This window comes from Bufo gargarizans, chromosome 2, assembly GCF_014858855.1.
Source record: "Bufo gargarizans isolate SCDJY-AF-19 chromosome 2, ASM1485885v1, whole genome shotgun sequence".
In the NCBI taxonomy this organism is placed as follows: domain Eukaryota; kingdom Metazoa; phylum Chordata; class Amphibia; order Anura; family Bufonidae; genus Bufo; species Bufo gargarizans.
This window is the reverse complement of record NC_058081.1, coordinates 505852712-505866457: the sequence shown is the minus strand read 5'-3', so window position 1 is coordinate 505866457 and position 13746 is coordinate 505852712. Positions and strand designations below refer to the sequence as shown.

Sequence of the window (13746 nt, the reverse complement as noted above, 5' to 3'; positions counted from 1 at the left end):
TGGCAGCACGGATCCGGCAGGCTGTTCACCCGCCGGAACAGCCTGCCGGAGAAGGCTGCCGCTTGTGTGAAACTAGCCTTAGATACTGATGCATCTACTTTCTGGAGAGTGTTCTTCACTTGGATGGATGTTGTCAAGGGGTTTTTCTTCATCCACCCCTGTTGACCTCCGCGGACGTCCAGGCCTTTTAGAGTTCCCGAGCTCACCAGTGCGCTCTTTTTTACTAGAATGTACCAAACTGTTGATTTGGTACTCCTAACATTTCCGATATCTCTCTGATGGATTTCTTCTTTTTTTCATCCTAATGATGGTCTGTTTCACTTCCATTGAGAGCTTCTTTGACCGCATGTTGTGGATTCACAGCAACCGCTTCCCAATGCAAATGCCACACCTGGAATCAACTCCAGACCTTTTACCTGCTTAATTGATGATGGATTAACGAGGGAATAGCCGATGCAGCCCATTAAATAGCTTTTAAGATAATTGTCCAGTTAGCTTTGATACCTTGAAAAAGAGGCAGCTACATATTAAAGAGCTGTAATTCCTAAACCCTTCCTCCAATTAGTACCCTCTTATTAAAGCTGAGAGTCTGCACTTGAAGCCTATATTGATGATATAACTGCATATTAAATGTTTTGGTAAACAGCTAAAACGCCAAATCTTATGTTTACTGTCCAAATATTTCTGGACCTAACTGTATATCAAAAGAATACACAGTTTAAAGGGGTTGTCCGAGATTTTTATATTGATGGCCTATCTGCAGCAAGGAGGCAGGTGTCCACCGCAGCCTCCTCAAACTGCTAATTGGGGGGACCGCTGCAAATCTGATATCGATGACCTATCCTGAGAATAGGCCAACAATATTAAACTCCCGGAAAACACATGTCTCGTTAGTAAATACATAAATGTACTGAAGAATCTTTATTAGAGCTCTGCATTGTGCCATTGCCCTATTAATCCTCCTGAAAATGTATAAATTATTAATATTTATAAATAATAAAAATAATAAATGATAAACTGACAATAGGGTGATACTATTCCGTGGGGGATGTACCTACACACTGTCCTACCAGTACTGACAATGTAAGACTGGACAGTACAATGGGGGGTTGTAACAACGAGTTGTCAGTTTTTTCATACATTTACAAGAAGAATAACAGAGGAACAGCCCACTGCAGAGTTCTAAGATGCTTACACTTGCACGAAAAACTCCCATAAAATCCTAATGAAAATGAACAGGGAACAACTTCACTAACATGCCAGGGACAAGGCAGAAAAATCACACCATTCAAGGTCAGGATGCCCTTCTAGAAACAATACTTGCCTTTCTCTTTTCTTCGTCAGCTGGATCAAACTGAAACATGGTACGATTCTGTGTGGAGAAGATACAAACTACATGAACAGGAGAAACATATACAGCATGTTTGTCACAAAATGGCTGCCGGAACCTGACCTGGGCAGCACCGCAGAAGTGCTCCGATCCACAGCATAGGAGATAGCTGCTAGATCTGTGCGGGTCCAACCGCTGGACCTCACTGATCCATTTATTTTCTATGGGACTGCTAGAGACAGCCGAGTACAGCGCTCGGCCAGGCCTATAGAAAGTAGCTGTGCGACTGAACGATCAGGCGCTCAATTGATTCTGGAGCATGGGACCCCCACTTTCATGGTCGATGGGGGACAAGTGGTTAGACCCCCACGATCTAACAGTTCATGAGTGCATGCCCATTTGTCACGGATTCCATCCTTTATGCAGACATAAAAATTACTACTTGTCAGCAGAACCTCCCCTCATGTAAATAATGATTTGTATAATAATAATATTAATAATAATGCAAACTGTAAGGGGAGGAATGATCTTACGATCATTCGTCTAAACATACAGTTAATGATTACACTAAATGGAAGAAAACGAGCACAGGTTGATGATGGCTGTTTTGGGCAGATTATCTGCCCATGTAAAAGGACCGCTATTTAGGCGAAGATATCTTGACATGGTTTAGAAATGCCCAACGGGCTGTGCTTCCATTACACTTGAGGGGTGTAGTTTCTGAAATGGGGTGGTTTCTACTATACAAGACCCACAAAGTGACTTCATAACTGAACTGGAAATCCTCTTAATTTTATTTTAATATTCTAAGCTTTCTAACATCCTAAAAAAAAAATTTTTCAAAATGATGCCAACATAAAGCAGAGTCACAATTTTCTAAATTTTAATTTCTCCGCTTTTAAAGCAGATTATGATACTGCATATAATAGTTATCACTTTACATTCCCCATATGGTAATGGTGGTAATTATCATTTTACAGCTCATAGTAAATGCTGGTAATGAGTTCTTATCAGTATATATATTGTATTACTTAAAATCTATCATTCATTGTGGTTTTCCAATGTTTCCATAGAAAATGTTGGCTGTCGGTGATTTTGGGATAAGGCTACTTTCACACTCGCGTTTTGGCTTTCTGTTTGTGAGACCGTTCAGGATCAGTTTTGCCTTAATGCATTCTGAATAGAAAAGGATCCGCTCAGAAGCCATCAGTTCAGTCTCCATTCCGCTTCGGAGGCGGACACCAAAACGCTGCCTGCAGCATTTTGATGTCCGTCTGATGAAACTGAGCCAAACATTTTCTATGACAAAATCTGGCACATTAGAAAACGGATCCGTACTCTATTGACTTTTAATGGTGTTCAAGACGGATCCGTCTTGGCTATGTTAACGATAATACAAACAGATCCGTTTTGAATGGATGCAGACGGTTGTATTATCTGAACGTATCCGTCTGTGCAGATCCATGATGGATCCGCACCAAACGCGAGTGTAAAAATAGCCGAAGGGCTCTTTCACACCTGCGTTCTTGTCTTCCGGCATAGAGTTCCGTCGTCGGGGCTCTATGCCGGAAGAATCCTGATCAGTTTTATCCTAATGCATTCTGAATGGAGTGAAATCCGTTCAGGATGCATCAGGATGTCTTCAGTTCCGGAACGGAACGTTTTTTGGCCGGAGAAAATACCGCAGCATGCTGCGCTTTTTGCTCCGGCCAAAAATCCTGAAGACTTGCCGCAAGGCCGGATCCGGAATTAATGCCCATTGAAAGGCATTGATCCGGACTTAAGCTAAACGTCGTTTCGGCGCATTGCCGGATCCGACGTTTAGCTTTTTTAGAGTGGTTACCATGGCTGCCGGGACGCTAAAGTCCTGGCAGCCATGGTAAAGTGTAGTGGGGAGCGGGGGAGCAGTATACTTACCATCCGTGCAGCTCCCGGGGCGCTCCAGAGTGACGTCAGGGCGCACCAAGCGCATGGCATGTCATCCATGCGCATGGGGCGCTCTGACGTTACTCTGGAGCGCCCCGGGAGCCACGCGGACTGTAAGTATACTGCTCCCCCGCTCCCCGCTACTACTATGGCAACCAGGACTTTAATAGCGTCCTGACTGCGATAGTAACACTGAAAGCATTCAGTACACTTGCGTTTTTCCGGATCCGGCGTGTAATTCCGGCAAGTGGAGTACACGCCGGATCCGGACAACGCAAGTGTGAAAGAGGCCTAAGTTATCCAGAAAAAAAGAAAAATTCTGGTTGGCAACTCTGCATCTTAAGCCATAGTTTTGGTCCGCATCCGAGCCGCAGTTTTGGAGGCTCAGATGCGGACCCATTCACTTCAATGGGGCCGCAAAAGATACGGACAGCACTCCGTGTGCTGTCCGCATCCGTTGCTCCGTTTCATGGTCCGCAAAAAAATATATCCCAGAATGAAGAGAAAAACGGTCCAGCTTCACTGAAAATACTCGAGGGTTTATTAAATCCCGTGCAGATTAAAACCAACGTACAGCAATGCAAGAAATCGACCGGTTTCGGATCACTATAGGTGCGGATCCTTAGTCAGGTCATATAAAAAATATATAACCTGTCCTATTCTTGTCTGCGTTTTGCGGACATGAATAGGCAGTTATATTAATGGCTGTCCATGCTGTTCCGCAAATTCCGAAACGCACACGGACGCCATCCGTGTTTTGCGGATCCGCGGTATGCAGACCGCAAAACACACAACGGTCGTGTGCATGAGGCCTAACCCTGATGATATCTTCAATGGAACTGAGCTATCTGTTCTAAAACTAAGGGGTTCATTTACTAACCAGAAATACACTTATATAAGGTGTATTTTTGGCGCAGATTGCAACTTTGGCGCAGATTGGCAATCTGCAACTTTTCCCCACTCACGCCAGGTCTAAAAAAAAAGTGTGCGTGGTGCAGGCGGGAAAGGGGATGGGCCGGCAGGTTTAGGCGTAGAAAAAGGTCTAAATATAGGATAGCTAGGAAGTTGGCTTACATTTAGAGCTGGCGCTGGATTTTATGGACGGTGCCTCTACAGAACTCCGGAGGATCCACCGCCAGCTATAGGGGATGTCAAGACCGGTGTCTAAAACGCTGGTATTAATAAATAACCCCCTAAGTGTTTTCTACTCTCCTAGCCCCACCTAAAGGTGTCAGACCCCTATACAGTTACACTTTAAATGATAACCCGTCTCCTGACATGCCTGTTGTCGTAAATGGCTGTATTCCTTGTGAAATATCAATTCTGGAGCATCGTCTGTCATAACTCTCCTCTGTTATTCCTCCTGGAGCTGGGTCTATACACTGTATGACACTACAGTCCAATCACCCCTTTAACAGAGGGAAAGATAACACCCGACTGTCAATTTAAAAAAAATACATTTATAGGAGGAATAACAGAGGAGCGGTACAATGCACAGTTCCAAGAAAAGATGGGGATTAGAAGTATTTAGGCGTGCCAGGAAAGCTAAGTGGATCTCGTTAAAGAAGTCCCTGTGTATTTGCTTTCTAGCAAAAATATCTTTAGCGCATCAAGGGATTGTCCCCGGTGGGGCCGAGGCAAAGTACAGCACACGGTCGTCAGAGCATTCCTGTATGGAAATAACCGCACTGAATGCGTTTACCTTCCAACAAAGGTGTATTTGTGTCTGCGAGCCGATGCTCAGCTTGAAGGGGAACTGAAATTCGGAACCATCAGAAATAATATATTAACCAACAATTCCATAAATCAAGTTATTATTAATCACTTCTACTAATAACCTTAAAAAGTCAGCGCTCCTGACATTGAGCATTGAAGTGACCATCTTTTAATACCATTCCTTGGACTTTGCCTTATGGTCCCCTGAAGAACCTTAAAGCATATATAGCAGACATGGCCAACCTGAGGCTCTCCAGCTGTTGCAAAACTACAAATCCCAGCATGCTCAGACTGCCTACAGCTATCAGCCTGCAGCAGGGCATGGTGGGAGTTGTAGTTTTACAACAGCTGGAGAGCCACAGGTTGGCCATGCCTGATATATAGGGAAGTATTAGGGAATCAGAGGGTTTAGCCACCGAGAGTCGGGTCGCCCCTGTAGGCAGGGATAGTTATAGGGGCCTTTAGGGTGAGCTATATGTCCCATCTGGATTGAAACTGTGTCTGCTGACCAGGATATACAATTATTTCATCATCCATCTTGAGACCTCACCTATGGCAACCTGACCATTATCTACCGTAATTAAGGGCCGTGAGTAAAGTTGTTCATGTGAAAAACCACAAAGTAGTCTTAGGCTACTTTCACACCTGCGCTTTCCCTTTTTCGCTATTGAGATCAGTCATAGGATCTCAATAGCGGGAGAAAACGCCGAACTGAACGAAACAAAGTGCAGCAGAATGCATTACATTCCGTTTGGTTGCGTCCCCATCGCAGACAGAATAACGCCGCAAGCAGCATTTTTCTGTCCACGATGTGGTGCGGAGCAAGATGGATCCGTCCTGACACACAATGGAAGTCAGGGAGGATGGATCCGTTTTCTCTGACACAATAGAAAACAGATCTTGGCTATGCTAAAGATAATACAACCGGATCCGTTCTGAACGGATGCAGGCGGTTGTAATACCATGACGGAAGCGTTTGTGCAGATCCATGACGGATCCCTCAAAAACGCTGGTGTGAAAGTAGCCTGACGCAAGAAGGTATTGTGTGGTAAGACAAGGAGTACCGATGGCTCTGTAATACAGAATCACAGCGCCTCTATGCAAGGCAATAGAAAGCTTTCCTTATGGGGGTGTCCATCACTCAAAAATAAATGTAAGATTCTTTATACTGGTCTATAATCTGATTAATTACAATGTAAAATTCCAGTGAAATGATAAAATAATAGAAAAATGCGTTTGTTTAGCCAAAGTACATCTCAGCGCCAAGTCCTCTCTCATTAAGTGTGAAAGTTGACTCCAAGTCCTGCTTATTAATTTATACAAAGCATTCTCCATGCAGAGCGCATTGTATAAGGCAGCAACGCGTTTCGGGTCCTCCTGAAATATTTATCACCTTTTCATTCAGACTGAGCCTAGAATTCGCAGTAAATGTAGCTAAATGTATGCTAAAAAGACATCAATATATAAATCTACGTAATGGCAGTGGCTGTTCTGCCTCACGCAGCTTCTCCCAGTTTACGCTGGGCTGGCAAAGATCACCAAGTACGTCATTTGGCATAGATCAAACACTTCCTTTATGCAAAGCAGCCATGATGTGGGCTTCTGATGCTTTCCATGAAGGAAGGTGGAGAACGAAAATGAGCAAACCCAACCTGCTAATGCATCAGAGATCAGAAACAACATGCTGCAAATAGATGCGACTGACCAATACAATCTCACATGGGTCGTCCACAGGCTTAGAGGGGTTCTCCACTTGGGAGACTTATTCCTTTTCGATTAGCTAAAGCAGAGAGACACTACAAAAAGAAAATGTTGATTTAAAGAGGACCTGTTTTAGTAACTCCATGCATCACCATGTAATAACGATTCGGCAGCATCTATTCTTATGACTCTGTGATATGCCATTCCTTTATTACTCCACCTAGAAGTTACGACTGAATTGCTAGCAATGCGTCATGAAGGTCCAGATGGGTGTTAACAGATGGGATGTGTCCCTGCACAGTCTGGCACTGGCAGCACTGCCTGCATCGTATCAGACTCTGCAGGGGGACACACCCATCTGGTTACACCCATCTGGACCTTAAAGCCTAGTTCACACGACCGTATGGCTTTTATTGTTTTTTGTGGTCCGTTTTTCACTGATCCGTTGTTCCGTTTTTAAGTTCCATTGCGTTTCCGTTTTTCCGTTCCGTTTTTCCGTATGGCATATACAGTATACAGTAATTACATAGAAAAAATTGGACTGGGCATAACCTTTTCTATAGATAATTCCGAAAAAACGGAACGGAAACAGAAGACATACGGATGCATTTCCGTATCTGTTCCGGTTTTTTTTGCGGACCCATTGACTTGAATGGAGCTACGACCCATGATTTACGGCCAAATATAGGACAAGCTCTATCTTTCAACGGAACGGAAAAACAGAAATACGGAAACGGAATGCATACGGAACACATTCAGTTTTTTTTGCGGAACCATTGAAATGAATGGTTCCGTATACGGACCGTATACGGAACACAAAAAAAAGGCCCGTACACCCGCAAAAAAAAAACGTTCGTGTGAACTAGGCCTAACTACAAACTGCTAGCAATTAATTCATAACTTCTAGCAGGAATAATAAAGGACTAGCGCATCATGAAGTCATAAGACTAGATGCCCCAGAACTGTTATTAAATGGGGAAATGCAAGTAGTTACTAAAACAGACATGTCAGGAGAGGTTACAGTTCCTCTTGGGGACTACAAGTTCTCTCCATATCAGTCCTGCTAGTTATCATTCTTTTTGGATAAATCAGGGCTTTACAATGAGGGCGCATAACATATATTTATAGGATTAACATTTTTAAAAATTTACCTAAATATGCAAGAAGCTGCGCATTTAATAAATTAATACTATATAATATTAAATATTTTTATTTTGAAGTCGGAGATGGTACATTTCTATTATATGCTCCATGTTCCCTGTTAGGGCGTACGGACATCTCGGGCATCATCATAGAGATCCCACTTAGGACGCCATGCTAACCCTCGATGAGCCAGGAGTGGCTCCTTCATACAATCCATGGACAACATGTACGGTGGCTGCGGCTTCACTTGTGGATAATCTGTTATCAGCCGCGTGTTGGCGAAGTTGGACCTGTGCTGATCAACTTCTTTACAAAAAGGGCACCCTAGTCAATATACAGGTCGTGTACCGATAGGCGTAAAGAGATGGAATTCAAGCTGTCACTAATCAGTTACAAGATAGACACAAATGGCGCCCAACGGACCGCACTGACATATAACGGGGTGCGTTCAGTTCAGCTACGGTGCCTGTCATGTTAGCACTATATGCTGTACTATTTAATCTGCGATGGAGGCACCAGAGTCTCCAGCCTAACCGGACCGCTCACCAGTGCTTGCTTTATTTCTGAGGGGCCTCCTGTTCCAGACATACGGCCCCCGGTACTTCTTGCAGCCCTATATGTAAATTGTCAGTGTTTTGCTACCACAAATTTTCTCCCGAAGCGGGGTTATCTTCTTTGCTCTGACAATATCCAGCATCGCAGACAGCATCGGAGCAGCAGCTTAGTACCGCCAGACCACTCTGCCGCTACTTTCAAGGAAAAGAACTAACATGAGGGTGAACAGAGCCTAAAGCTCCTAAACAGGACAAGCACTGATCATTGATACAAGAGTCAGTCAGCACTTATTTGCATTGATCTATCACACTAGTTGATGCAAAGGATATCAAGGAGGAAGAATTCCTACCGCAATCCTACCTCCACCATTCAGCTGTATTAATTATCGCCAGGTTACACAGGGCGACAGGCTGCCAATAGTCGGGCATCATGTGCTCATCTGTTGGTTGATCTGCAACACAATTACATAGGCCAGATAATGACCACGATCGGAGATAACACAGATTTAGGGCGCCTTGCGGATTTTGTCTGAAAAATTTCTGCAAATGAAAACCAGTTCCATTCACCTGATTGGGGCTTGCAGAAATCCATGTGCTTGCCGCCTCATTAAAATGAATGGAACTGGTTTTCCGTTGTGGCAATTTCTCCAACAAAATCTGCAACGTGTGAGTGCACCCTTAAGGGTACTTTCAACACTAGCGTTATTCTTTTCCGGCATAGAGTTCCGTCCTACGGGCTCAATACCGGAAAATAACTGATCAGTTTAATCCCCATGCATTCTGAATAGAGAGCATCCGTTCAGGATGCATCAGGATGTCGTCAGTTCAGTCTTTTTGACTTTTCAGGACGGAGATAATACCGCAGCATGCTGCAGTTTTATCTCCGTCCAAAATTCCGGAACACTTCCCATTGAAATGGATTAATGCCGGATCCGGCCCCGAGTGTTCTAACAAAACGGATCCGGCATTGTGGTCTGCGCATGCTAAGACCGCAAAAAATGTGAAAAAATAAAATGCCGGATCCGTTTTTCCAGATGACACAAGAGACACATCCAGCATTTCAATGCATTTGTCATACGGATCAGGATCCTGATCCGTCTGACAAATGCCGTCAGTTTGCATGCATTTTCACTGATCCGGCGGGCAGTTCCGACGACGGAACTCCCTGCCGGAATCCTCTGCCGCAAGTGTGAAAGTACCCTAACCCCTCAGGCTCCCCCTCTCTTCCGATTGGAGCCCCCGCAGCAAGATTGATTGTTATAACATAAGCCGCCCCATTCACTTCTATGGGACGACTCCTTCCAATTCAAGTGAATACGAAGGAGCCGTCCCACTGAGTGAATGGGGATGGCAGGAGTTGTAATTACACCTGCTTGCCGCCGCAGCACTCATTGATAAATGATTCTCTGTTGGCAGTCCCTTGTAAGCAGGATGACGGGAGGTCCTCCATCTATGAAGTCCATATCCCATTTGGAGCCCGTGTGAGGTCTGGTTTTCCCACAGAGTCTTGCAGGAAAAACAGGCAAGAATAGAACATTCTGCAATCTTCTCTGCACAGATGGATGGTTTGTGTAGAAAATCGTGCATGTGAAGATTCCTATTCCACTGAATGGGTCTATTACTTATCTTGTACTGATTCCGAGTTACAGCTAGGATTGGGCAATATCAAAAATATTCAGACGATAACGATATTAAGAAATTTATCGCGATAACGATATATATCGCGATAAATACCCGTTTAAAAGAAAAAAACACAAGTAGACCTTATACTGTATGGGGTCAGCCACAAGTAGACCTTATACTGTATGGGGTCAGCCACAAGTAGACCTTATACTGTATGGGGTCAGCCACAAGTAGACCTTATACTGTATGGGGTCAGCCACAAGTAGACCTTATACTGTATGGGGTCAGCCACAAGTAGACCTTATACTGTATGGGGTCAGCCACAAGGAGGCGTTATACTGTATGGGGTCAGCCACAAGGAGGCGTTATACTGTATGGGGTCAGCCACAAGGAGACGTTATACTGTATGGGGTCAGCCACAAGGAGGCGTTATACTGTATGGGGTCAGCCACAAGGAGGCGTTATACTGTATGGGGTCAGCCACAAGGAGACGTTATACTGTATGGGGTCAGCCACAAGGAGGCGTTATACTGTATGGGGTCAGCCACAAGGAGGCGTTATACTGTATGGGGTCAGCCACAAGGAGACGTTATACTGTAGGGGCAGCCACAAGGAGACGTTATACTGTAGGGGGCAGCCACAAGGAGACGTTACACTGTAGGGGGCGGGGGGCCACAAGGAGATGTTATAATAAAGTCTTGTGGCCACAGGCCACCATACATACAATAATACTTTACGATATACTTTTCCCGCGGCTGCCTCGCTTGTGTGCTCCGATTCTGACATCAGATGTCGATGGGCGGAGATTTGAATATGCGAGCAAGGAGGAGGGAGAGCCGGGGGCGGCCCGCTGCGGGAAGTAATATGTTTGTAATTTTGTCATTAGAGCACACACTAGGCAGCAGCAGGAAAAGTCTCTCCAGAGACACTCAGTACTCACACAGAGTTCGCCACATAGAACCGTCACGGGTGGGTGACGCACGGTGATGATGTCAGATGGTGGGTGGAGTCTGGAAACTTGAATAAGGGAGGCGGAGCAAGAAGAAGCCAGGAGCGAGAGGAAGTAATGTGTTTGTACTTCTCAGCTCTATGCAAGGTGCAGGGTCGGGCGGACACAGATTTAAATTATGAGTAGTCGTCTTTAGGCACTCTGGAATGATATGATGTTGGGGAAAAAATAACTCTTCCCCTGCATTGTAGGAGCTGAGCAAAGCCGATGGGGTGTATCTGTCTCCGAGCTTGTCGACTGCTTCCAATAGAATTGTGAATGCAGCTCTGGAGTATAAAACGAGCTGTAATTCACTGAGTTACTTAACTTCTTGCCTTAGGTTTTTTTTAATCTGTCATATATTTCGGTTTTCCATGCACAGCTAATGTGTTATTGGAAGAATCGATTGCGTCAACTACTCAGCTTCCATTTAGCATTTTCCCTTCGGAGGCATCATTTCCATCAGACCATAATAGACGTCATGCACTGCACTTCCATACGTGTGATACATTCCAGGAAGCTGTTATACAACCGCTGTATACCAGTTCCACCAGTTCAGCTATACCAGCCTTTGTTAGCAACTTTCCTCTATACAAAGAAATTTCCTCATAAAACTGCAAGCAACTACATGAATAAGGCTCTGTTCACATCGGGGTTGTGGAGTCTGTTTTATACGTGGAACGCGATGCAGTGCCGGATCACACAACAATCGTCGGCACTGCGATCCCAGTGACTTTTAGAGGGCAGGGCTGGCCAACCTGCGGCTCTCCAGCTGTTGTAAAACTACAGTTCCCACCATGCCCTGCTGTAGGCTGATAGCTGTAGGCTGTCTGGGCATGCTGGGAGTTGTAGTTTTGCAACAGCTGGAGAGCCGCAGGTTGGCCAGCCCTGTTATAGGGTCCATTTGGTGTATAAAAGGTAGGGATCGACCGATATTGATTTTTTAGGGCCGATACCGATACCGATAATTTGTGAACATTCAGGCCGATAGCCGATAATTTATACCGATATTCTGGGAATTTTCATTTTTGAAAAAAAAATAAAAAATTCCCACAAATCTGCTGAAAATTAATGTTTATTGTTAATGGGTATTTTTATTTTTTGTAAATCTTTCTTTTTCATTTATATTTAATATTTTGGTGTTTTTATTTTTATTACTTTTTTTTTTAACTAACTTTTAGCCCCCTTAGGGACTAGAACCCTTGTCCTATTCACCCTGATAGAGATCTATCAGGGTGAATAGGAGCTCACACTGTCCCTGCTGCTGTGTGCTTTGTGCACACAGCAGCATGGAGCTTATCATGGCATCCAGGGCTTCAATAGCGTCCTGGCTGCCATGGTAACCGATCGGAGCCCCAGCATTACACTGCTGGGGCTCCGATCGGAGGAGCAGGGGAGAGGGAATCCTGTGGGGGGTGCACTGCGACTGGGGGGAGGGGGGGGGGGCGCACCACTGCTTAATACTGGGGGGGAGGGGGGGCGCACTGCGCCACCAATGCCTAATATTGGGGGGGGGGGAGGGGGGGCGCACTGCGCCACCAATGCCTAATATTGGGGGGGGGGGGAGGGGGGGCGCACTGCGCCACCAATGAAGCTTAATCCCACATTTATTCATATACAGGAGGCGGGAGCTGGCTGCAGGATCACATAGCCGGCTCCCGACCTCTATGAGCTGTAGCTGCGATCCGCGGCACCTGAGGAGTTAACTACCGCAGATCGCAGCTACAGCTCAGAGGCCGGGAGCCGGCTATGTGATTCTGTAGCTCCCGCCTCCTGTATATGAATTAATGTGAGATTAAGCTTCATTGGTGGCGCAGTGGCCATAGCTCCTCCCCTCCTCTTGTCCCCTGTCCTCCCATTGGCTGGAGCGGCAGCAGCAGCACAGGGGGAGGAGACACTGCTCCTTCTTCCCTGTGCTGCTGCTGAGGGAACACGGAGAGCGCTGTCAGCAGCGCGATCTGTGTTCCCAGGACGTTATCGGAATATCGGCAAAATAAATGCCGATACCGATAACGTTCAAAATCCTGAATATCGGCCGATAATATCGGTAAATCCGATAATCGGTCGATCCCTAATAAAAGGGGTTAAATAATAGTCACATTTGTTCCCATAAAAAGTGGAATATTCCGAGGTGCTTTCACAGAGGAGGATGAACAGCTCGTAAGGAGTCGATTGGTGCCCGATTTTCCTATTTATTTGCACTGGGCAATTATCGGGACTTGTTCTTGTGATGGTTCAGTTCTCACAGAATTACAATGTCTGTCCACATCAGATACCTGAGTACAAGGGACGATCTGCTGCTGACAATCATTTTTATGACCACATTAAAGACATGATCAACATTTCGGATGATTGCGGAAATATTTGCATGGGGCAATAATCGGGAAAGAGTGTTCATATGCTTGTGTAAAAGGACATGATCACATTTGTGTCCACTGCAGATTCCGGAAGCAGCGCTATTTTTCTTGTCAAGATGACATACACCTCAGCATCTATCGGACCCCATAAAAGTCACTGGGGTCGCAGGGCACTGACAATGATTGTTGTGTGATCTGGCATCGCATATGGTTCCACGTATAAAACAGACTCCACAACGCGGATGTGAACAGAGCCTTATTCATGTTCTCTAAATCCAGCCGCTAACAAAGCAGCACTGGCACTGGTGAACCAAGACATGCATTACATGGTCATTGCCGTGTGACTGGCACAACTTCCCCCAACAGAGGCCTATATTTGAAGAAACAGGTGTTAAAGGGGTTGCCTCA

General features: G+C 45.2%; 1 protein-coding gene across 1 annotated transcript in view; it reads right to left on the bottom strand.

Moving 5' to 3' along the window:
- RIC8B (RIC8 guanine nucleotide exchange factor B) overlaps window positions 1–13746 on the bottom strand; it is a 63720-nt gene that overhangs the window by 46666 nt on the left and 3308 nt on the right. The window contains exon 2 of the mRNA XM_044281275.1: window positions 1325–1372. Within this exon, the coding sequence (XP_044137210.1) occupies window positions 1325–1372 (48 nt within the window). The remainder of the gene's footprint in view (window positions 1–1324; window positions 1373–13746) is intronic.